The sequence below is a fragment of the Acanthochromis polyacanthus genome, chromosome 17 (genome assembly GCF_021347895.1).
Source record: "Acanthochromis polyacanthus isolate Apoly-LR-REF ecotype Palm Island chromosome 17, KAUST_Apoly_ChrSc, whole genome shotgun sequence".
Lineage (NCBI taxonomy): Eukaryota > Metazoa > Chordata > Actinopteri > Pomacentridae > Acanthochromis > Acanthochromis polyacanthus.
In genome coordinates, this window is record NC_067129.1 from 35,954,879 (window position 1) to 35,981,493 (window position 26,615).

General features: G+C 38.8%; 1 protein-coding gene across 6 annotated transcripts in view; it reads left to right on the forward strand.

Moving 5' to 3' along the window:
* The window catches only part of gria4b (glutamate receptor, ionotropic, AMPA 4b), a 343,099-nt gene that overhangs the window by 254,436 nt on the left and 62,048 nt on the right, over positions 1–26,615 (forward strand). For all 6 annotated transcript variants that reach the window (XR_007937136.1, XM_051937658.1, XM_051937655.1 and 3 more), the window contains 2 exons: positions 11,199–11,405; positions 22,347–22,720. Coding sequence is in view for 5 of the 6 variants with exons in the window: in XM_051937658.1 (XP_051793618.1) it covers positions 11,199–11,405; positions 22,347–22,720 (581 nt within the window). In the remaining variant the exon portion in view is untranslated. The remainder of the gene's footprint in view (positions 1–11,198; positions 11,406–22,346; positions 22,721–26,615) is intronic.

Below are 26,615 nucleotides of genomic sequence, written 5' to 3' on the forward strand. Positions count from 1 at the left end.
CATCATGCCAGGTATGATAAAGCTGTGTAACATATATTGTCTGTCAAATTGTAAACGTAACAACATAGATTTTTTTGTTGATCCTAAGGATATGCAGACTTTTTGTCCCTGATAATAAATTATATGACTGAATTGTCATATGCAGGAGGTAATCACTGCATTAAAAGACTAGAGAAGCACTCGGAGAGCGCAGACCTCCGCCATGCCGTTTGTCTGTCTGTCTGTCCGTCTGTCTGTGTGTCTGTTTGTCTGTTAACAGCATAACTCTTTTGAACTTTTTTGAAGGACTCTGTACCATTGAGAGAGAGAGACAGAGAAAGAGGGAGAGAGAGACAGAGAAAGAGAGGGAGAGAGAGACAGAGAAAGAGTGAGAGAGAGAGGGAGAGAGAGACAGACAAAGAGGGAGAGGGGTAGAGAGAGAGAGAGATAGAGAGAGCGGGAGAGAGAGAGATATGCATATGGATGCGTCTTAGAGCAGCGCATTTACAGGCGCTACAAACAAAAGTTCTTTTCGATCCATAATGCTAAAACTTATCACGTAAAAGGCACCAAAAGCATTAGTGGGGCAGATTAATTCAGTATTCCATAAGAATCTTTCACTTGGTGATACAAGCACCAAATTTGACACAAATGATGTTTAGGATGTGCATTTTAAGAAAATGATGGCCATCAGTTTTCAAGATGGCCGCCTCGTTAAATCCAAAGAAATGGTTTTCGAAGTAGAACTTTAATGAACAGAAACGTGTTCATGATCCAAACATCAAAATGAATGTATTCTGACTGGAAAAACTCAATGGTGTGAATTAAGTTCCAATATGGCCACCCGTTTTAAAATGGCGGCAATAATGTGACTGAACATTAGGGGTTTCAGAAGCTGTTTGATAACTGATATTGCATTAAGTTGAAGGCAGACATCCATGATCATTCATTGAAATGCTGTGGTCAGGTTCTATTGGTGTGTAATATTTTATAAGAGTGATGTCAAAGCACAACCAGGTCACACTGGTGACATCACTGCTGTGAGACTCAGCATGGGGTTCAGTGTCAGCTTGTAGTGTACTAGCTGTAGTTGTAGTTTACTAACTGTAGTAGTGGTGTACTCACTGTAGTTTTAGTATACTTGAGTGTCCCAAATGCTATCTAATAAGCCCCTGTATATATCTCAACTAGAAGTTTAGTTAGTTGTAGTTTTGTAATTAGATAGCCGCACCTGAATTGATAGGATGTGCCAGCGCGGGAGAGCCGAGCCAAGGGTAACGGGGGCTTCAGTTACCTGGATGGTGTACAGATCGCACGGGACTTAAATGGCACTGGATGGACGATCGGGCTAGGTGTAGGGCACCAGATGCTTGAACCTAGTTGCATCCCATAGTTCAATGTGCTTTGATGTCTTGTATGGCTGGGTGGTAAAAGGATAACCCCTCGGTCTTTAACCATATAACACAAGATGTCCGCCAAAAATCCATTGAGTTGCGCTACAAAAACTGACTGGAAGAAGTGTTGCCTCTGTCAGACAGATACAAAAGAGGAGATGAAATCTCCCCCTTCCCGTTATGACTGTAGTTCTGATGGGTATTCAATGATAGCCAAAAACATACCACAATTTCAGGCAATCAACCTCTTACTCATCAACCTCTCCCCCCCCCCCCCCCCCCCCCCCCCCCCCCTTTTTAGGGGTTTTCCGTGGGTCAGGGGGCTTTCTGTGCTTCAAACTCAGTTAAACAGATATTCTGAATTCCCCAGAAAATAACACTTTACCTGGATATACAGAAAAATAGCCCAAAACACTCACAAACAGTTGCTTTATAAATAATATATTTATTAAATTAAAGCAATTCTCCTAAACAATATAATCAGTCTCATACAAATATGGCATGCTCTAGTCTTTAATAGTTATTGACTCAAGTTGTGCAGGAACACATGTATTCAGATGTTTAACAAAATAAGAAATAATCATCTCTCTTAAGTCTGACACTTATACCTTAGTTAGGAAAAGTGAGGTAGAGTACCATTCTTCAAAATAACCTCCCAATTATCAATTATGTAATTATGTAACAGAAATAATGCCTCCAAATATTAAACAAAAAGAAAAAAGAGAGGTAGCCTATTTTTCAATGTTCAGTTAGGCCATTCTTCAAAATAATGTGTCTAATGGCAAATGAAAAAATATAGAAATAATGCCTCAAGTCAACAGTCCTTTTTTTCCTTCTTTTTCCTTTTCTTATTAGCTACGGAGACATAAGTCCCAGCTTTGCAGACTGTACATTCTGACACGACACTGGACGAAAACAGGGGTACTTTTTTCGCATTTCATCAGTGAAATGACATTTGCGTTTCGGCATTTTCTTTCGGTTTGAGTGTTCTCTCGCAGTGTGCCTACCTGCCTGTCAGCCTGTGAGGAAGCGAATCTCCAGCGCCGTGGCACGCGCCGGCGCTTCAGAGACGCGGCGCTGGCGCTCCGCAGCGTGTGCAGTGGAAATTGTCTGATAGAAGAGAATGGGTTCTAAGTGCTGCGCAGTACGATTCAAGGGCGCGGTGCGGTGCGGCGCGGCACGGCGCGGTGGTTTCGCGTTATGTGGAATTTAGGGGATCAAAAACCTGGACATTTGAAGGACTTTATAAATGCCGGCCGGACAGGCCGGACACCCTCTCAAAAGAGGACATGTCCGGGCAAAAGAGGACGTATGTTCACCCTAATTGAGGATACATTGAGGCGAAACAGTGCCAAGTATCACCAAAATTGTCGCCAAATGTTTAGCAACTGCAAACTAAGACACAAGTCTTATAAGTTTTTTCTCACATTGTTTGTAAAGCAGAGAATCGAAGTCAACATTACTCTATATATCGGTAAAGTGTAATCCCCATTGTATCATCACAGTATTCTGTAATTTTTATTTTCTAAATGCAGAATTGGACTTCTCACACTCAAAAACATATATTTTGATGTATAGACCATCAAAATAGGACTATTTAATCAAAAAATAGTTCAAACATCGTTTAAACTGCTTTGAATGGCAGCCATCTTTAAAAATGGTGGCCATTTTGTATTTTCAAGTGGATAACGTACTTTTCCAAGGCTTTGTCCAAAATCGCATACTAACGTACTACTCATACTAAGTGTGACGTCAAAATAAGTATGTAGTGCGTTCACATTGGATAGTATGAAAAGATTGAGTACGCGAGAAATACCCGGATGTATACTATATCCGGAAAATTTTTAAGTATGCGCATTGACCACACTAGTCATACTCAACCGCCCCATAATGCTTTGCGAGCTATCCACCGAAATGCAAGCCTCCGCGGGATATGTGGCCGGACCGGGGCGATTTATATTTTATTTTATGTGGTTAAGTAGTCATCCTAATCACCCCACAGATTTGAGAAATAGGCGTGTTCTGACCAACGTTTTAAATTTGTCAGACGCCTCTCAACGTGCTACTGAATGTTAGCAGCTAGTTGCAGCAGCTCGCTTTGCATACAGAACAAGTAGCAGCTACCTCCAGTAGCCTGCAGCTACAATTGAAACGATTTGCATAATCTGGCTAATAACTGCATGAGGAGTGCCGGCTTGAAATTGCCACATTAATTATGCGACTGTTTGTTAGCATAAAATCGACCTGAAGCCGGCATTCATAGCCGTACTTCCGGTTTTTGTCGTCGGAGGTTTGAAATGCATTATGGGAAACGTAGTAGTATACTACAGTGTGAACGGTCGGCATTCTAATCATACTTATAGTACGTAGTATACAGTATATACTCATTGAGAATGTAGTATGTAGTACGTTAGTATGCAATTTCGGACACAGCCCAAGAGAGTAAGTTCTGAAGCGCTTGTGTGCCAAATATGGTGCTTGTATCACCAAGTGAAATATTGTTTCAGCAATCTGCCCCACTACATGAGTTAACTGAACTTAAGCGCTGTTGTGCAGTGAGATTTGTTTGCCATCCCAGGCTTTGGTTTCAGCTGTGAGTAGACGGCTGCGCTTTAATTCTATTCAGTATACAAGTAGTGCATTGACTTTGCACAAAGGTGGGTAGAAAAGTCAGATATTTATAAATATTTTGAATGTACTCAAGTAAAAATAATAATAATAATAATAATAATTAGTACCAAGAAGTAAAAATAGAAGGCTACGTCAGAAAAATGTCTGAAATATTAAAGTAAATAAAAATATTATAAAACATTAAAAAATATAGGCTACATATTTTTGAAAGAAATAGCAAATCAGTGACTTAGAAAAAATATTAAGGAAAATATATTATCTTTGGAGTATTCTGCCGTACACAGCTTTATTAGGCCAAATAACTACAAGAAAACATACATACAAATCAATAAAGGTCACTCATCTATTAGTTTATTGTTTAACGTACAATAATAATACCTTATTACATAATGCACCATGTTATTACTTTTCCAGAAAATCAAAAGATTGCAAGTGCATTTTGTAATAATTTTCTCAAAATGTAATAACTTATTACGTAATGCGGCAAAAATTTTTACAAAATGCGTTGGGTCAGTTTATTACAAAATGCGGCAGTTTATTACGAAATGCGGCTTTATTACAAAATGAAAAAACAAAGTTATTACATTTTGGACGTTTATTACAAAATGCACCATTATTACAAAATGTGACTTAACATGCCTTACAGCTGTATGTTGAGCCAAACATGTTCAGCATGTGACCACAGTCTGTCCTCCACTGATGTATATTGTGCAAAAGATACGACTCTAAGAGTCGATGCTTTGTAGTGAATCTGAAGAGCTGACTCCTAACGTATTTAATGGAGTATGGAGTTTAACACTGTCCTCGCAGAAAACATGTCACTGGATCCTAGATTAAAGAAGCTTGCCTTCAGTGACAACAGAGCTGTTGATGAGAAACTTCAGAGAATAAGAGCAGCAGCCTGACACCTCCACGATTAGAGGACAAAGTGGAGGAGGAACCTCAAACTTCTGCTGTGTGGAGGCTCTTTGATGGAAGAGCTACAGGAGATGCTGCAAGGAGAAATCCTACAGCTGATGTGGGAATGGAGGATCATATCTAGAGGAACCCCTCATCCAACCAGCAGAAAACACACTGAGCTGGAGGCAGGACAAGGCCTCAGTCTGCCCCACCTGGTGAAGGTGATGGAGGAGAGACAACTTCTTCCATCTGAGAGAATCTTCTCAAAAACACGGTAGATATTCACTGAAAGAAGAAATGGTATCAGCCCATCCAAGCTCGGGCTTCTGATTTTTCTGAATGTCAACCTACACTGAGGACATTTATACTGTTTGAATACTGAGTTTGGTTCTGTTTCTGTTCTGGTTCTGTGGGTTCATGTGCAGAGTTTTGTTCATTTGTTTTTGTGCAAAAAATTTTGATTGAAATATTAAACGAAAGTAAGAATGCCTGTTTTTGTAACAAAACAAATGCACAAAATGAGTCAATTATAAGGCTTCTCATAAAAACACTGAATGAAAAAGTGTTTGTCAAAACACAAATGATTCATAGTTGCCTGGTTAGGCTAAATATGAGGCTACAAACAATAATAAATTGGGAGCCGAAAGCTATTCTTTGGAAGCCGTGCCAAAAGCTCTCTGAAAAGTGCCGAACTTCCATCAGTACTGTCCTCTTTGTCGCTCATTTCTCAGCTCATTTCTCTCAGGTTTTTGAAGGCGGAGCGGCGATGCCATTCAGCGACGTCATTGGCTGAGTAGCGTCACGTGGGATGCCTGAACTCGTACATAATTGGTCTGTGCGTTTCTGAGCTGACAGACCAATGATAAACACTGGAAAACTGCCCCGGTAAAATAGAAGCGACCTGTCAAATTTACACCCGTATAGACGGCGTCCGGGTCCGGATCCGGACCGCGGTCAGCCTTTAGTGAGCCCTGTTCTCAGCCAGACACCTTCCCCGCCCCATCCAGCTTCACCGCTTCCTGACACAGAGAAGACGAATTTATGAACGGGAAAGTGAACGTTATGTCAAAAAACATACTGATACATATGTTTGCGCATTTTTAAGTGGTCATATGGAAATTCGGGACCTTTTCTAGTGAGTATAAGGCGTATACCTGCGTGTTTACACCCCTGGGTATACGTATCTTTGTGCATTTTTAAGTGGGTATACGGAAATTTGGAAACTACTACACCACTGGGTGTGATTAAGATTCAGATATGAAAATAAAATCAAACCCGTCGTTGCAGTAGTTTTTCCAGTTGTAGCACATCCATTTGAAATACGTTCTGAGTGGCACGAAATATCTTCCGCTTGAAATACATTGGTTTGAATTTCGTTGTATGCAGCACGAAAAACATGAGAAAATCGTTTTGGTGCGCAACAAAACCATAGATTAATTTACGTGACAGTTTCACGAATCCTTGTGAGACCGGGTTGGATGTTTCCATCCCCATGCTTCACAGCAGTGTGCGCCAATGACGTCGGACCATCGGTCACATCCGATTTGTGTACCAAAAGTCTGGTAAAACGTATTACATTACTGGTCTCATGTCCGGTGTAATTTCTTTCCTGTAACCCCGAAGTTCCACATAATGCGATCGCGCCGCGCCACGCAACGGAACGAAGCACCACTGTCTTGCTCCGAAAGTCAAAGCACACAGCAAGCGCAGCGCAGCGGCGCGCCGCGCCGTCCGGATGGGGAGGGCTGCTCCTCAGAGAGGCTCTCGTGTGAACAGCGATGTCACGCGATAAAAACGCATGATATAAACAGAAAATAAATAAACCACACCTCATTTCGCTTCTACAAGGTCGCTCTGCTTCACCCAGCCACATTGCTCTATGATTTATAGTACTTCTAGCATGATTGAGTACATGATTTTTGTTTTGATCTCAAATGAGTGCTTTTCTTTATCCAATAGTTAATTTTGTATGGTTTATTCTATATAAAAACGGTAATTTCTCTTCGCCCATGGCGTCGTGTTGTATCTGGGACATAATTAATAAAGTAGTACATTTGTATAACAATTATTAAAATCAAATTATACATCAACTTTTGGTACATTTGTGCATAAAATATTCGGTCCAGTAAAAACTGTTTCGGTCCAGTAAAAAATTACTGTTTACTGGTCCACGGTCCAGTAATAAATTGTGCCCATTCGCGCAGACTGCACAGTAGGTGTGGTTTTCTTGGGCTGCAACTCAGCATTCTTCTTCCAAACACGATGAGTTGAGTTTGTACCAAAAAGTTCTATTTTGGTTTCATCGACTCCATGACATTCGTCCAGTCCTGTTCTGGATCATCAATACAGGCAAACTTCAGATGGGCCTGGACATGTACTGGCTTAAGCAGAGGGACATGTCTGTCACTGCAGGATTTGATTCCCTGGCGGTGTAGTGTGTTACTGATGGGAACCTTTGTTACTTTTGTTCGAGCTTTCTGCAGGTCATTCACCAGGTCCCCCCGTGTAGTTCTGGAATTTTTGTTCACCGTTCTCATAATCATTTTGACCCCACAGGATGAGACCTTGTGTGGAACCCCAGATCGAGGGAGATTATCAGTGGTCTTGTATGCCTTCCATTTTCTCATAATTTCTCCCATAATTGATTTATTCACACCAAGGTGCTTGCCTGTTGTGGATTTACTCTTCCCAGCTAAGTGCAGGTCTACAATTTTGTTCCTGGTGTCCTTCGACAGCTCTTTGGTCTTGGCCATGGTGGAGTTTGGAGTCAGACTGTTTGAGGCTGTGGACAGGTGTCTTTCATACAGATAATGAGTTCAAACAGGTGCAATTAATACAGGTAACAAGTGGAGGACAAAGGAGCTTCTTAAAGAAGAATTTACAGGTCTGTGAGAGCCAGAGGTCTTGCTTGTTTGTAAGTGACCAAATACTTATTTTCCACCATATTTTATAAATAAATGCTTAAAAAATCCTACAATGTGATTTCCTGGATTTTTTTTCACATTCTGTCTCTCACAGTTGAAGTGTACCTATGATGAAAAATACAGACCTCTGTCATCATTTTAAGTGGGAGAACTTGCGCAATCGGTGGCTGACAATACTTTTTTGCCCCACTGTATACAGTCTACATTGATTGTTGGGCAAACATGAGCGAATCCTGGAAGTTTCAATCTGCTTGAATAAATTGACACTGAATTACAACTTTAGTCTTACTATTTTATAGTCCTCCTTTTATATCTTAAACTGCAGCCTTTGCAAAAAAAATTTAAGTCAATTTAAAGTCATCAAATTTAATGCTGCAGTATGCAATTTAAAAAAAAAAAACAGAAATACTGGCAGACTTACATAGAATTTGTGAAAAGTTTGTCGCATTGTGAGAGCATTATTTTTTATTAAAGTCAGTGCCAAGGCAAGCATACTTGCTTTTTACATAAATTTCAAGTAGGAAGGTTAACTACCACTCCCAGGATGCACCTTGATGTTAATGTTTTGTTGCCAGATTTAGCGATGTGTATGTACATCAATAATAATTGTGCTTTGTTTGCCAGCAGAAATTCATCTGCTATTGAACATCAGAAGCCCAAGCAAGGTGTTTTTTGCTCCTGTTACTTTTCTTTATTCACTGTGGGCTTATTTTTCACTGCAAATATGTCTTGCACAACCATGAATAGAACTAGAAAGAACACAGAAATGTTTTTTGTGCTGTATGTAACACTTATGATGCTAGAATTCATTAAAAAAAATGAAAGCAAAAGTTGACGTTTTTCAATTATATATTTACAAAAACTGGCAAAAACACAACACTAACTTGGATATAACATTTTTTTTCTAATTGTTCACAGGTTTCTCTAGTACTAGTAAAATACTGGATCTTTTTGTCTGTAGATATTCTACTCATTATATATTTGCAACCGCTACAAACAAGGTGTTGTAAATACAAATGTTCACATCAACTCTAGCATGATTTTTCACTATGCTGAATATATCCTCCTACTTGCTCCTCTGTATACCATTTTTGAGCCATGCCACATTTATTTTATTGCCTGAGTATGTTTTATTTCCCTTTCAGTCTTCCCTTTCAGTCTTCCTATTTGAAATACTTGGGGGAACAGTTGTTGAACTAAGGAAATATACTTTAAAAATCTTTAGCTTCTCTGGTTTTGAAACACTGTTATCAAGAAACCCTGTAAATTAATAGGTAGGTAGCATTTCCCACCTGTGAAACTGACATCAAAATAAAAGCACAAAGAGCTACAGAGCTCTAATTCATGAAAATACTGTCCACCTTCTGAGCCTCTGGAAGCACAACTGATTGTTCTCTATCACAGGGTTTGCGATTTGATCTGCAGCTCCTCCTGTCCACATGTTGGAGTGTCCTCGATCAGACACTGAACCCCAAATTACTCCCAATAGTCTGACAAGCACCTTGCACAGCAGTTGAGTGTTTGGTGAATGGGTCAGTGAGAGGCGGGTTTTTCAGCTATTTTGGATTAAAGTGCCAGATAAATGCAGCTTTTCACCTTTTAGAGCTCAAGAATGCTGAACATGTGTACTTAGTTAGAGTGGAAGCTGTGCTGAACTCCATATTAGTGACTTTTTTTTTTTTAAATCTCGCATGGTGCAGCTTTAAATTCTTATTTTCACAGTTTTGTGGCAAATTAAATGTGTTCTTTAAGGACAAGTCACCACATTAAACCAACTGAAGGAGTTTTCTTATAGGCACTGTTCAACACAATATTGGTCTTTTCAAAGCATAAATACTCCAGAAGGTACCTAATGGGTGCTTCAGCATTTCAGAATAGAATTGTTGCTGTTGGGTGTTTTTCATAATACCAACATATCTCCTTGTATCATGAAAGAGATGCAAACCTGCTAAATGAGAAGTATTTTATTTTGTAGCATCAGTCATAAATGATGCCATTAATTTATGAAGTTCTGCTCAGTTGTGTGACCTCTCAAACCAAATCAAAACTTGCAAAGGTGCAGGATTTATATGTCTTGCCACTCGACAAAAGTCTTACATACAGTATAGGATTTACATACACTTTTTTTCCTAATTCTAAGCTTTTCTGAAGCCTCCTCAACTCCTTGGGGTACATTTCAGTAATTGAAAGATCCTCAGTGATGCCAGAGGAGGAGGAGATACAATTTAAGATAATGAAAATCTTTAAAAGTGAGCAGTTTTTGCACAAAGAAACTCATCATCCAAAAAAACAAAAATTGATTTAATTCTTTCATACAACTGTGGTGCCCAGAGTTCCATAGCAGATATTGCTATTTTGACTGAATAAAATGAAGCCGTGAAACTTTTCCAACACATTTTTCTTCATGGTGACTCAGTGCTTTAGAAAGTTTTGTGTCTGAAGATACTTGGTCTTACTTATTGGAAGCCATCTGTCAAACTGGAGCAGGGGATAGACCACTTATTAGTCACTCTTTGTGCAGTCTTTAGATCCCATTTTTACCTTTAACACCTTATTTCATGTGAGCTTTGGGCTTGTAATGGAATTCCGAGATAAGGATAAATACCTGGAGCTCCCCACCACTCAGTTTGAAGTGAGGAAGCCTCTTCAAGAACCAAAAGTTGCCTACAACTGAAGCACTTATTAAATCATTGACAGGCTCAAAGTGTATGTTGATTATTTTCCCTACCTAACGACGTATTTGCCCAAATGGTTTCTGTATATATGAACAACAAATAAGCAAATACAAAAACAATACATAAATCATTGATAAACTATAGGATAAATACACAATAAGTCTGTTTCATTCAATCTGTTTTTGTTTGTTGTCGGTTTAAAGGTTCTGTCCACTGGACCAATCAGTCAATACAGAATATGCAGTGTTACTTCAAAAGAACATTCTGCTAGAAAATGATTGTAACTATTGTACATAAAGTAGTTTAAGCCATACACTCATAACCATAAGAGTATGAAAGAGTAAGGCTTCAAAAACTGTAATGTTTTAGATCCTTTGTAAAAATTCTGCTTTGTTTACTAGCCAGCAGTCTTCTCCACTATATCTCTACCAATTGTTTTTCAGTGGAACAGCTTGAAATCATCAGCTGTTTGTGTATTTTATCATCTGCATGTATTAAGTGGGATCCACTCATCAAACCAGTGCTCCACAGCACCACAAGTGGCCAAAAGTTCCACAGGTTATCTTTAATCTCAAACACGGTTGGTATTCAGTTTCTGTCGTCTGTTGTCACTGAGTCACTGCACGAGTCCTCATGTCCGCATGTCTGTCTGTCTGTCTGATGGTTTGGTTCAATGGTTATGGTCCCATGTGTAGGAGGGTCCCTACGTGATGCTCAAGAAGAACTGGGAGATGTACGAAGGCAATGACCAGTACGAGGGATACTGTGTGGACCTGGCCTCGGAGATCGCCAAACACATCGGCATCAAGTACAAGATCTCCATAGTCCCCGACGGAAAGTACGGCGCTCGGGACCCGGAGACGAAGATCTGGAATGGGATGGTCGGGGAGCTGGTGTACGGGGTAAGAAGTCTGGTTTATGTACATACGCTTTGTTTCCTCTGTACTCTAAATAATATGACTTGGGCTCAACAAAATAGTTAATGCAACACTTTGCGTCTGTCTTTTTGAGTTACGACAACTTCTAATGAAATTGTGTTGAACCAACAAACTAGATTGAGTTAGTGGAATTACGGCTAACTTATTGATTGGTCGCAATAACAAAAGATTTTAAGCAGATTACTCATGAAAATCAAGTTGTTCCACAAAGTATTTCCACATTGTTTTAAAGAAAGCTTAAAGTGTCGTGCATATAATGAAATACATTTATATAAGTAAGCAAATTATTAAAAACAATGTAAAATATATGATAGGGGATTTGAAATCTCAACATCAAGGTAAAGAAAAATGTATGGAGAGAATTTTGTTTCTTTATTATTCAATCAATCAAAAAAGGTTTTGCAACCACAAAAGAGAGCTGAGACCAAAAAACATAAAGTTTCAATCAAAATTAAAGCTGCAAGCAGCGATGGACAGGTCCTCGCATCCACGCTGGTCGGCGAATCCACGCACGTCCACCAGGTTGCGCTGTGACTGAGAGTGTATGTCGGCCTCTGAATCGCATCTGGACCAGAGTCTGATCACACATGTAAAATTTCAGCCAGATTGGAGCATGTTCAGAGCAGTTATAGAGCATTTCCTGTCTATCCACCAGGTGGCGCTGCCGCTGAGAGTGTATTTCAAACAGTGGATGTGATGAGGGTTGGACTCTGATCAGTCATGTAAAGTTTCAGGCTGATTGGAACATGTACAGGCTACTTATAAAGCATTTACTGTCCATCCAACAGGTGGCGCCGCGACTGAAAGTGTATGTTGGCCTATGGATGTGATCAGGATTGGAGTGTGATTACACATGGAAAGTTTGAGGCAGATTGGAGCATTCAGAGGATAGTTATACAGCAGCTGTTGTTTCATGGCGAAGCATCAAAACTCTGATGGTCGCCATGGCCACACCATTTGGCTTCTGGTTAAACTTTTGATAACTTTTCATCACCAAGTCCTGCTGTGTGGACTGACAAATTTTCAGGTCTCCTGGAATTATCTCCTAGGAGGTATTCACTCTCAAAAATGAGAAAAATCATCAAAAGTCTCACAATTCTAAACTTTAAAGTTTTGCTTGCGAATCTGACTGAACCGAATGGGCGGGCCCAACGCTGGTGGATGAGACAAGAGTTCCTATTGGTCGGTTTGACCTTGCTCCACCGCTCCCCTCTGTGCTGTTGCTGGCTGCTTCCGCGCTAGGTAAGTTGGTAGCCGATTGTGCACAAATTAATTATGCTAAATATTTTAGGCTACAACCAGTGTTCAAGATTAACTGGTGTTCCGATCAACTGGTGATTTTCAGTGAGTGAGACAGCTGTTAGGCTGTTACAACGGCAATACATAGCATAGGTGACTGTACCGATGCCTGTTCAAAACACACAGCCATCAATAAACTGTTCCAAAATGTTCTTGTTGTCAGCTTTAACATTGTCGTTATTGCTCTGTTTGGACTCACGGATGTTCAGTCTACCAATAAAATACTCGGTTTAATGAGAACTTCCACCTAACGGAGTGGAAATATCGCTTCACTGTGGCAGAGTGTGACGATCTCCATCAGATTAACTGGTGACAGTCTGTGTCCTCAGTCCGACGCCTCTTGTTTTCAGTTATTTTGTCAAGACTGAAATGTATAGAACAGCAGAAATCTCGTTTTATAGATGAAGCTGTCCCATTGTTTATTTCCTGGTCAGTAGATAAGGGGTCCTGAAAAGCCACGCCTACGAAACATCTGTCTCAGAAACCCTGCTATCACCAGTTGATCGGAACACCAGTTAATCTTGAACACCGGTTGTAGCCTAAAATATTTAGCATAATTAATTTGTGCGCAATCGGCTACCAACTTACCTAGCGTGGAAACAGCCAGCAACAGCACAGAGGGGAGCGGTGGAGCAAGGTCAAACCGACCAATAGGAACTCTTGTCTCATCCACCAGCGTTGGGCCCGCCCATTCGGTTCAGTCAGATTTGCAACCAAAACTTTTGAGTTTGCAAGCAAAACTTTAGAATTCACAACCAAAACTTTTGAACTTGCAAGCAAAACTTTTGAACTTGCAAGCAAAATAATATTAGTTTTGAAGTTAAGTCAATATGTTCTCAAATTATTACACACATGGACAAAATTGTTGGTACCCCTCAGTTAAAGAAGGAAAAACCCACAATTCTCACTGAAATCACTTGAAACTCACTAAAGTAACAATAAATAAAAATTGATTGAAAATTAAATAATCAAAATCAGCCATCACTTTTGAATTGTTGATTAACATAATTATTTAAAAAAAACAAACTAATGAAATAGGGCTGGACAAAAATGATGGTACCCATAACTTAATATTTTGTTGCACAACCTTTTGAGGCAATCACTGCAATTAAACGATTTCTGTATTTGTCAATGAGCGTTCTGCAGCTGTCAACAGGTATTTTGGCCCACTCCTCATGAGCAAACAGCTCCAGTTGTCTCAGGTTTGATGGGTGTCTTCTCCAAATGGCATGTTTCAGCTCCTTCCACATATGTTCAATGGGATTCAGATCTGGGCTCATAGAAGGCCACTTTAGAATAGTCCAACGCTTTTCTCTCAGCCATTCTTGGGTGTTTTTGGCTGTGTGTTTTGGATCGTTGTCCTGTTGGAAGACCCATGACCTGCGACTGAGACCAAGCTTTCTGACACTAGGCAGCACATTTCTCTCCAGAATGCCTTGATAGTCTTCAGATTTCATCGTACCTTGCACACTTTCAAGACACCCTGTGCCAGATGCAGCAAAGCAGCCCCAAAACATTACTGAGCCTCCTCCATGTTTCACCGTAGGGACAGTGTTCTTTTCTTCGTATGCTTGGTTTTTGAGTCTATGAACATAGAGTTGATGTGCCTTACCAAAAAGCTCCAGTTTGGTCTCATCTGTCCAAAGGACATTCTCCCAGAAGCTTTGTGGCTTGTCAACATGCATTTTTTGCAAATTCCAGTCTCGCTTTTTTATGAGTTTTTTTCAGCAGTGGTGTCCTCCTTGGTCGTCTCCCATGAGGTCCACTTTGGCTCAAACAACGACGAATGGTGCGATCTGACACTGATGTACCTTGGCCTTGGAGTTCACCTTTAATTTCTTTGGAGGTTGCTCTGGGCTCTTTGGATACAATTCGAACGATCCGTCTCTTCAATTTGTCATCAATTTTCCTCTTGCGGCCACGTCCAGGGAGGTTGGCTACTGTCCCGTGGGTCTTGAACTTCTGAATAATATGAGCCACTGTTGTCACAGGAACTTCAAGCTGTTTAGAGATGGTCTTATAGCCTTTACCTTTAAGATGTTTGTCTATAATTTTTTTTCGGATGTCCTGGGACAATTCTCTCCTTCGCTTTCTGTTGTCCATGTTCAGTGTGGTACACACCTTTTCACCAAACAGCAGGGTGACTATTTGTCTCCCTTTAAATAGGCAGACTGACTGATTATGAGTTTGGAAACACCTGTGATGTCAATTAAATGACACACCTGAGTTAATCATGTCACTCTGGTCAAATAGTTTTCAATCTTTTATAGAGGTACCATCATTTTTGTCCAGGCCTGTTTCATTAGTTTGTTTTTTTAAATAATTATGTTAATCAACAATTCAAAAGTAATGGCTGTTTTTGATTATTTAATTTTCAATAAATTTTTATTTATTGTTACTTTTGTGAGTTTCAAGTGATTTCAGTGAGAATTGTGGGTTTTTCCTTCTTTAACTGAGGGGTACCAACAATTTTGTCCACGTGTGTATATTTTCATTTGTAACCTGTTCTGTTTTGATCTCAAAAAATAATTTTTTTTGGTCTCAGATCTATTCTATTTGATTGATCTTTTATTTTTTGATTGCAACTTTGTTTTTTGGTCTCAGCTCTCTTTTTTGGTTGCAAAATCTTTTTTGATTGATTGAATAATAAAGAAACAAAATTCTCTCCATAAAAATGTAGTTATCATGCTAATTTCATTAACTTACCTGAACTTGAATTTAGTTTTAAATTATCTACTGCAGATGTGTGAGTTTAACTTAGAGACAATATTAGGTTGATGTAACATTAATCTGTCCGCCCAATCCATCAAAGTAATGATTGCAAATTAAAAGGCATTTCTGAATCATTAGAATTGCATTTTTTTATTTTAGTTTTTTTTAAAATCTTCCAGCCAGGCATTTTATTAAGTGGCGGGAAAAACTTGCAGCTTAAATACTTCATAGAGTGTAAAAAAAAAATTACAAAAATTAGGTTGATTCACCTTATTGAAGCTTTAATTTTACAATTTACACACAAAACTGTGTTCCTCCGATCTGTGTAATTTTACCAATAAATTTGTACAACAGCTGCATTTCTGATGAAAAACACTTCTCAGATCCAAAGATAGTCATCAAAATCTAGATTAGTCATTCAAACTGTAAGCAGAGAGCACATAAAAGGAAAAATGTGTTCAATATAATAACTTTAAGTTGCTGGAAAACTTTTATTGTGAAGCATTTTTGCAGGAAGAATAGCTTTAAGGAAATAAATGCAACTCTGGAAGTACAGCTGCGGACAATAAATGATGGATGACACAACTAAATATAACCACATATATTAAATAACTGTATAAAAAGTGGTGATATAGAATAATAGATGATATAGAATAAAACAAAAGTCAAAATAGATGAAAATGTACAAATAATAATAAATAAAACACACAGATAACCTCTCCAGAGTGGACAAAACTTCATTTTGAGTTGATGTTAACACCAAAGAACATCAATATTAAATCAAAGCAGCAAGATTTTTCACTGAAATACAATAAAGTATACCTAAAAATAGGAAATTTCTAAATACAAGCTTGGGGCTGTGCAGTAAAAGTGAATGTTTGTCGTAAGTTAAAATGATAAAACACTCCTAATTTCTTGTTATGTGCAGAATTTCGCTTACACAGAAGGTTTTGCTGTACAAACTGTATTTCTGGATCTGCGTCTGAAGCTAAAGCTGCTCCCATGTTTTTGTTTGTTGCACAGGTAATTAAATCCATCTGAAATGGTCTCTGGTGATATTAGCGCTTGCAGAAGGAGGGGAATTAGTGAAGCATTAGAGCAGAACTGGAGGGGTAACAGAGGAGGTTGGGAGCTTGTTAAAAAATCTCTGAGGTGACATTTGGTTCGCGAGCGAAGAATCTTTCTGCTGCTGACCTTGCTGTGGGATCAAAACAGCTGCGAGGACGCAGACTTGGGATGATAGCGGGATTTTAGGGCCTGTTTGTGCTCCTATATTTGAATGTTTTTGAGGACAAAAACACCCTTTTCTGGACTGAAGGACAGAGGATACATCCACACTAATACTACTTTTTATTTTTTAGACAAGTCATGCAGACTTTAGTTTGGTATCAGTAAGAGAATCATTCAAAATGTCAAATCATCCAAAATGCTGCTGCTGCTGTGCTCAGCTTTTAACTCTTTGTGATCCTGTTACTTCAATTCTTGCAGGACTTCACTGTTTTCTAGTTATTTTTAGGATTGATTCTAAGATGTATTGCTTGTTATTTTAACACATGCAAAATCCTACATTTGTGATCTTTTAACTCTTTCTCAGATTGAAGTGTGAGATTCTCTGTCAGTGTCTTCTTTTAAAATACTACTTAAAACCTTATTATTATCATACATTCTTCTCTTTTATTGTGGTCATTTTGTTTGTCTTTATTTTATTTTTTGTTCTTTTTATATTTTACTAAGTCAGTTCAATTGTTTGTTTGTTTTCTCATCTTTGCATTGTGCTTTTTTCTTTTGCTTTCTCTATATATTTTGTCTACTTGGTTTTGTCATGTGTATTTTAATATCTGCTCAGTGCAGCACTTTGAAGATTCGTCTTAGAAAGGTGCTATAAAATTAATGTTGCTATTATAAATATGATGTACACTACTTTTCAAAAGTTTCTGATCACTTAGGAATGTCCTTATTTTTAAAGGAAAAGCTTTTTTTTCAATGGAGGTAACATTAAATGAATCAGAAATACAATCTAGACATTGTTCATCTGGTAAAAGACTATATGAGCTGGAAACAGCTGCTTTTTAACCCTTTAAGCTTCAGTCAGTTCCAGCCGTTTTCAGTACAAAAAATCGCTAATATTCTATTTTTAAATAAAAAAAATTACGAAAAATGCAGGGAATATTGGACGGGCATCGCGAGGTGCATTTCCTTGAAAATGACCGATTCGGGGATTTTATACCGACTTCAGGACATGTTTTGGATAAAATAGTTTACTGGCTTGTGTCATCTGGATGTAAAAGGTTGGATTATGGCCGTTTTTTGTGGAATCTTTTTGTGTGTGTGTAATAATAAACCCGGAAATGTGAGTCGCGCCGTGTGTGTTGAAGCCGTGTATAGAGAACGGATGGATGAATATTTGTTTTTGTCGGACAAATGTGTTTTTCTCACCCGCTGTGGTAATCGCATCTGAAAGTGGTTTATACCGGCGGATTCATGAGAATCTAAGCTTTCCATCGGCGTATAGTGTTTGTATAATCGTGTTTGCAGCCGTCGGACATTCTTGAAATTCCTATGCAAATTAGTAGGTGTACCGCCGGCGGTACACTGAAGCTTTGGAATATCTACATAATGCTACAGAGGCCGATTTCCAGCAACCATCACTCCTGTGTTCTAATGCTACATTGTGTTAGCTAATTGTATTGAAGGGCTAATTGATGATGAGAAACCCTTGAGGTCTGTTAGCACATGACTAAAGATGTGAGTTTACATGGAAAACATGAAATTGTCTGGGTGACCCCAAACCTTTAAATGGTAGTGTATATAATATTTAATTTCAGTTGCTATTGGTAATTATGGTTCATATATAATGACTTTTAAAAAAACAAAAACAAAAAAAAAAACAAAGACCAGTAGATAAAAGGTTTATTTTGAATATGAATTATTGAATTCATGTTCATATGTGAATTATTTTGAAAATAAAATAATTTAAAAAACAGATACCGGCCACAGTACCAGTAACAGAAGGTGAAGTGGCTCCATTGTCTGCAGGACATTATTGAGGGATCCACTGGTTGAGGCAACATGACGTTATCTGCTTTCATCAGTCTTTGCATCTCACACCAAAGGAAATAAACAAACATATTTCCTGAAATGCTGAACTATTCCTTTAAATAGAAAATTATTTATATGTTTCTCAGAGATGATCATCTTCCACACTTCACACAGAAGCACCTCGTCTTAGCAACTGTAGATTATTTTGTAAAATAAATAAGTTTCTGCACATAACTGGATGTGCATCATTGCCAGGTTGCATGATGATTGTAGTTTAAGCACAAATATAGAGTTTTTAAATTTTAAAAGTTTTTTTTTTTTGCCTTTATACCTACTATCTTATGTGTTGCGCTGTAATGGTTTCTGTGTTCCTGTTGGTTTGGATCTAATGCATTTACATAAAACTATCAATTTTCTTGTTGCTCTTGATTAGATGTCTAGAAGTGTTTCCAAAAGTTGCCATTTTAGGGGTTCCTGAAACTATAAGTGGTAAAGCACTGAAAACATTTGAAAAAATGTCTGAGAAACCTAGATACATATACACAGAAGTGATACAATGAGCAACGGTGATGTGAACACTGGCAACATCAATTCTGAGGATTCTGTTCAACCTTGGGTATATACTGAGTTGGGAGGAATGCCATATTTAGATTACGGCCCAATATGGACACAACTTGTCTACACCATAACGTCATACTAAGCAATATCTAATCTTCACCAAGTCATGCTTTTATTACAGCAATTGTCTCTCTCTCATGTACAGTTGAGGTCAAAAGTTTACATACACTTGTAAAGAACATGATGTCATGGCTCTCTTGAGTTTCCAGTTATTTCTACAACTCTGATTTTTCTCTGATGGAGTGATTGGAACAGATACTTCTTTGTCACAAAAAACATTCATGAAGTTTGGTTCTTTTATGACTTTATTATGGGTTAACAGAAAAAGTGACCAAATCTGCTGGGTTAAAGATATACATACAGCAACATGAATTAGCAATTTTGGTGACTTAGAAAGTTGTGTCAATGAAATGAGCTTCATAGCATTGCCTCTTAACTTCTTGTGAGTGATTATGAGTGACTACAGCTGGTTACTTCTCTGAGGCAATTTAAATAGGGCTCAGCGGATACAAATGCCCACAAAAACTACAACGGGAAAGTCAAAGGAGCTCAGCACGGATCTGAAAAAGCGAATCATTGACTTAAACAAGTCAGGAAAGTCACTTGGAGCCATTTCAAAGCAGCTGCAGGTCCCAAGAGCAACAGTGCAAACAATTGTTTCTAAGTATATATTGCATGGCACTGTTTTTTCACTGCCACGATCAGGAAGAAAATGCAAGCTATCACCTGCTGCTGAGAGAAAATTGGTCAGGAGGGTTAAGAGTCAACCGAGAACCATCAAAAAGCAGATCTGCCAAGAAGTAGAAGCTGCTGGAACACAGATGTCAGTGTCCATGGTCAAGCGTGTTTTGCATCGCCATGGACTGAGAGGCTATTGGCTGTGGAGTTGTTTTGCTGCCCATGGAATTGGTGCTTTACAGAGAGTGAATCGGATAATGAAGAAGGAGGATTACCTTCAAATTCTTCAAGATAACCTAAAATGATCAGCCCGAAGGTTGGGTCTTGGCCACAGTTGGGTGTTCCAACAGGACAATGACCCCAAACACACATCAAAAGTGGTAATGGAATGGCTAAATCAGGCTAGAATTAAGATTTTAGAATGGCCTTACCAAAGTCCTGACTTAAACCCCATTGAAAACATGTGGACAATGCTGAAGAAACAAGTCCATGTCAGAAAGCCAACAAATTTAACTGAACTGCACCGATTCTGTCAAGAGGAGCAGTCAAAGATTCAACCAGAAGCTTACGAGAAGCTTGTGGATGGCTACCAAAAGCGTCTAATTAAAGTGAAAATGGCCAAGGGACGTGTAACCAATTATTAGCATTGCTGTATGTATATTTTTGATCCAGCAGATTTGGTCACTTTTTCTGTTAACCCATGATAAAGTCATAAAAGAACCAAAGTTCATGAATGTTTTTGCTGACAAAGAAGTATCCGTTCCAATCACTCTATCGGAGAAAAATCAGAGTTGTAGAAATAACTGGAAACTCAAGAGAGCCATGACATTATGTTCTTTACAAGTGTATGCAAACTTTGGACCTCGACTGTGTCTTCTTTTGCAGCATTAGGGACAGAGAGGACCTGAATGTGCTCCCAGCCTTAGTTTGGGAGAAGCAAAGCAACAGAGGTCAAAGGTGATAACCTATAGGACAATTTGAAGTGATCTACAGGTTCTATAACTTGATTTAAGGCAACTGTAGTTGACAGATGCAACCTGCATGATATTCTGGGATGTCTTCAGCTAACAGAACCGAGAAAATGTCTTAAGGAGAAAGAGAGTCATTTTTCCTTAACACATGTCTACATGAGCAGCAGCAGAATTTTGTTAAAAAATATACAGATAAAACTCAGAATTTTTTCTTGTTTTTTGTGCATGTGATGAGTTAAATGGCATTTTCACAACGTGGCGTTTCTCTCTTCGGCACTGTGGTGAATCACTGTGAAGTCGACTGCAGCGAGTGTGAGCAGAGTCACGGCTCGGCAAAGTGTCAGGACTGATCAAGCAGTACAGCGCACTTTTGGTGTAAAGACTAACCAGGTTGGTCAAAAGCGCTGGAACAAAGAGTGCAGCTCTGCTCTCTGCTGTTTTCAGCCCTTTAACAAGCACATCGAGGATGGAAGACATGCTGGGTGACGGTGGTTTAATACAAAGTCCTTTAGCAGAGAAAACTTAACTACTACTACTACTTAACTACTAAAACTTAATTCCTACTACTAGGAATGAATTCGATTTCACACATTTTAATATGATTTAAGTGTAAACTGCTGAGATTTAGGGTAAAGATGCAAGTCAGTGGAAGGTTTTTCTGTGTGATTGGGGGCAGAGGGAAAGCTTTCTCCATGGGAACATCTCAGGACATGGAAACTGTCAGCATTTTCCCCATCTAAGACTTTGCTCATTCATTCCTTCTCAGCTCTCCCTGAAAAGACCCCCACAAAAAGCCTTGCCTCTTTTTCACCTGCCATATATTTTAGCGCAGCACTAAATGCCCCGAGGCTGTCATCTTAGTGCATTTTGCTGAGGATGAAAGAACTTAAATCTCTTTAATTTTCTTGTCCCTGTTTTCCTCCTTTCCCACCTACTCTAGTGTCAGATGGTCGTAATAAAACTTTAAATTCATGCTGATATTAAGCCTTTTTGCTCCCGATTCAGGCAGATAAGGTCACAAATGTTTGTTTAGTCACTAACTCTAATCTGGTTTGTGGATTTTGTGCACTTTTTTCCATGGCTACAGGCCTTTAGAGGTGGCCCTATCCCATTTTTTCTGCTGTCCTGCGCTGTAAGCTTATTTCCCTGACACATTATTTTATCCTCCCTGCTGATTCTCCTGGAGTTTCAGCTAAGCCTCGGAGCATTAAAGTGGGGTTTTGGAGTTTCTTTTTCAATTTTCTTTATATTTCTCCCTCTGTCTTTACTCTGAGATGCGTTCGGCTGCCGTTGGTAACTTGATCACTGAGAGATTTGTTCAGTCAAGGGAGGAATTCACAATGTGAGCAATGTCATGAATGGCAATGACACAAGGGGAGGAAGAAACTGGGTAATTGTTGTTGTTTTGTTGCCTGGTTGCTGTTGGCCTTTGGGATGTTGTATCTGTGACTAAGTGGTGTTTGATTGTTGCATGGCTCAGCTCAGAGGGATGAGCCATCATTTTGCATTTGTTTATCTGTCGTCATTTGAGGTTTCGAAGATGCTTCCGGAGTGGCTAATAATCAAACTCCTCTAAATGTTCCCACAGAAAGCGGAAATCGCTGTGGCCCCTTTGACTATCACGTTGGTCCGGGAGGAGGTGATTGATTTCTCCAAGCCCTTCATGTCATTGGGCATTTCCATCATGATCAAGAAGCCCCAAAAATCAAAGCCGGGCGTGTTCTCCTTCCTGGACCCGTTGGCCTACGAGATCTGGATGTGCATCGTGTTTGCCTATATCGGCGTGAGCGTGGTGCTCTTCCTGGTCAGCCGCTTCAGCCCGTACGAATGGCACACCGAGGAGCCCGAAGAGGGCACCGACGGTCCGCCAAGCGACCAGCCCCCCAATGAGTTTGGCATCTTCAACTCCCTCTGGTTCTCCCTGGGCGCCTTCATGCAGCAGGGATGCGACATCTCCCCCAGGTAAGACGCACTCCCAGCACACTGTTCCAGCGTTTTAATGAGCGTTTCCCCACCTCGTTCACCATGTTTCCCCTTCAGCTGTTGGACACATTGCATGACCTCTAGGCCAATTAGAATCACAATATGTCGTCACGTCACTTCAGATTGTGCGGATGACCGTGCAGACGACTTGCTCTGCGTTAGCGTTGTGTACTTAAATCCCTCGCCTGTCAATCCAGTTAAGACCTTCATCATTATTTCAAACATGCTTGATTGATGCAAATGGAAGCTGAACGAGTCCTGACACCCTGCTGTGATGAGCAAAGGTCTGTGACAGTGTAGAATAAGAAAAATAACACATTAGTAGGTTGTTTGATCCTGATGTGTTTAATCCTGTTTAACATCAATGACACTCAGAAACAGTCAATTTCAGCTGATTTTTAAGTGAGTGCATGTTTACAAAAGATGACTTGAATTTTTTTATAGGAATATATATTGTTTTATTATTGATGTATTTACTTTATACACACATTCAAACATAGATTTATTTATTTTATATTCATATATTATTGTCATGTTGTGAAAACCTCATAATTTAGATTCAAAATTTGACTTAAGATTTTAAATCGTGGTTTTTCGTTTATGATTTGTATTTAAAGGAACACTTCAGCCTTTTGGGAAGTATTTGTATTGTGTTGTTTTTTTTTAATGACAAGATATTTAATGTGCCATGTGTGCTTAAAGTGTGTATCTGCACACTGTTACTTCAGAAAATATACGAAAAGCAGAAAGAAACAGAGTATCTGGATCTGTCCAAAGTTGAAATTAATACCTACCTGCACTCTAACTCGCATGCTGTATTGGGTTTGTAGCAAATTCTTGTCTGTCCACCAAGTTCCTAAATAAACATGTTGCCAAGAAATAGTTCCAGTATGTGATACTCCTAAAACTAGAATCTGTATCTGCAGTTTTGTTAAAAAAAAAATTCACAGATGCCCAACAGAAAGTGTCGCACTGCAGAACTTCGTCTGGCAAAAAAAAAAAGGGTAAAAATGTGTTCAGCACCATCCTTATTAGCATTAGCTTGATTTCATGTGTAGCCCTCACCATTTAAACTCAATTCCTTACCTGAACAGCTAATCTGGGTTTGGATATTTCTCCACCTGATCAACTGGTTTGGGTTTTGTACATAGAAAATAATAGAGATGGTTATTTTGATGCTCTGCTGTTATATGGACAAAACCAAGTTACAATAATGTATGTAATTATGGTTGATTCATTTAAGTTCTCACCTCTGCTTTTCATTTCTTCTGGCAACTGCAATAACGGATTGCAGTTTGTCTTAGAATGTCGAAAAGAGTCTCCATGAACACACTTTGTTTTCTCATACAGACCGATAAAGGTAGTGGACGTCCAGATTAGACGTCACATATAGATCACCAGCAGTGTAACCGAATGTAAAGAAATACGTAAAATCCATAGAAACGCTGTATGATCTATAAAAAGCAAACATGTGCAATATTGTTACTTTTTTTAATTACAAAAAGTGATACTCTACTATGTCATTGTACCATCAAAAGACAAAGAATACGTCTGTGACACATTGAAATGGCATCATCTGGTGTGTATGATGCAAATAAACATTTTAAACTAAAACTGTACAAGAAAACTGTAAATCAGATAGAAAAATGTAGCCTCACATAATACAAGACATTTGAAAGTCCAAAATTTGATGCTGTGATAAATCAGATCAAGACTGAAGTTATCTTGTGTAACACAGCACAACCTGCCTGTTTGCTTCTTTTTTAATAATCCATAAGCTTTTATGTATGTAAGTGACTTTCAGAAGAGAAAAATATACATAGTTTGCAGACATTCGTTGGAAGTTGATACACATAATGCTCTTTTATACTGAGATTTTTAACAGTTCACTTTTACTTTATTTTACCTAATTTTATTTTGACTCACACAGCAACATCATTAATTTTTTTTTTAATTTCTACTTAATTATGAATGTCTTTTTAATTTAATTTATAGTTTTAATGGTTGATGAGGTGGATAATTTAAAAAAAAACAAGATATTTGTTATTTTGAGGGGGTCTAAATGTCTGCTTTTGTTGATAATATATTTGACTAATTCCGTCTGAATTCACAGATGGGGGTTGCAGCACCATTTTCAATTTGGCTTTGGAAGATAGTGGTGGGAGATCATGATAAAAAACACTTTAGGTGCAAAATTACAGGCATCTACTCCCAGTAGTTTTTGAGGTATGACATTTTCAAATTTTAATAATTCAGGCCAAAATGCCCTCCCCCCAATCCTCGCCTGGAATTTTTAGGTTTTAAAATGCTTATATCTCTGCTTCTGGGTATCACAGAGACTTGAATTGTTTTCTCCAAGCTCTCTACATGTTGGTGATGTCCTAGAAACAACACACACACTCAGGAGAAGTCTCTACAAAGCAGGGGGGCTTGCTCAAAATGTATAAATTATTTGTAAAAACCACTCGCGAGTAGGGTTAAGGGTGTTAAAATTACTAGAAATCTTACAGATTAATGTCTTAGCACCATTTACAGCCATGGCCATAAGTTTGGACACAAGTACCATGACGCTTGTGAATCTTAGAAAATACCACAAAATTGTCACTTACAATATAAATACCAGTCATAGCCATCAACCAAAATGTACAGATATTTCCAGTGCATAAATTTGATGTTTGACAGCAGATATTGACATTGGACTATTAACTGCAAATTGTTGCACAAATATCTAATATTATGTTTTGGGAACAAAGTTGTTCCAATTGTTGGAATTTATTGATAATATTATATCCCTTGTTGATTTGTTGACTAATTAAACAGGTGCTGTCAAAAAATATTAGTTATGTTCTGTAATAGACATCAAAACAGACATACTAAGTCATGCTGGGGGGAGGGCATTTTGGCCTAAATTATTAAAATTTGAAAATGCCATAACTCAAAAATTATTGGGAGTATAAGCCTGTAATTTTGCACACAAAGCTTTTTTATCATGATCTTCCACCACCAGCACCCACAGTAAAATTGAAGATGGTGCTGCAACCACCTTCCTGAATATTTGGTGTTTTGGGATGGAATAAGCCATTTCCTAAAATGCTGAACTGTTCCTTTAATCTTAATCTAATTATTTTTGCTACTCAAAGATTAACATTACTGTACAACTGTATATTATTTGTAAAGTAAGTATTTTACTGCACATAGCTTGCTGTTTTTTGCATGAAGACTGTAGTTTAAGCATAACACAGTTATCATAAGGAATTAAGAGCTGTATTGTGTGTCTTATCTGTTGCTGCTCATTGTGCTTCACCTGTGCTCTGATATCACACCTGTTGTGGTTCTACGTATTGTGAGACAGAGAGAGGTTGTCTAGTATTGATTTTTCTCTCTGTCTTCACCAGCCATATTGTTCTTCACTGTCTGACTCGTATGCTGTGGTGTCTGCTTGTAAGGGAATTAGCTTGCCTCGGTGTTTGTCAGCTTTGGCCGGTCGTGCCTTTTCTTTGCACTCACATCAGTGTATTTGAGCTCCAGTTACATTAGTGTCTTTGAACCAGCTATCTGAATCCTATGTGTTTTCATCGCTTCTCTTCTCTTTGTCCAAACTACCCAAAACCTCTACACTCCTGGGGGTGTCCAGTAAAGATCGGGACTTGTGACAGTTAGCTGTTGTGCCTAAAAGGGCTAGAGGAGATCTTTGTTTTCCAATCAAAGATCAGGCCTCCTGTCCGTCATCCCACACTGGCATCCTCTTGACTCAGTGAAGCCTATAGACTAAGTAAAGCCTGTAATTCTCAGTGGTTTCTCATCTCCTGTAAAGCCTTTCTTCGCAGTTTGAATGGCTTTGTCAAGCTTAAAGTTCCACCAGATGGTTTGTTTG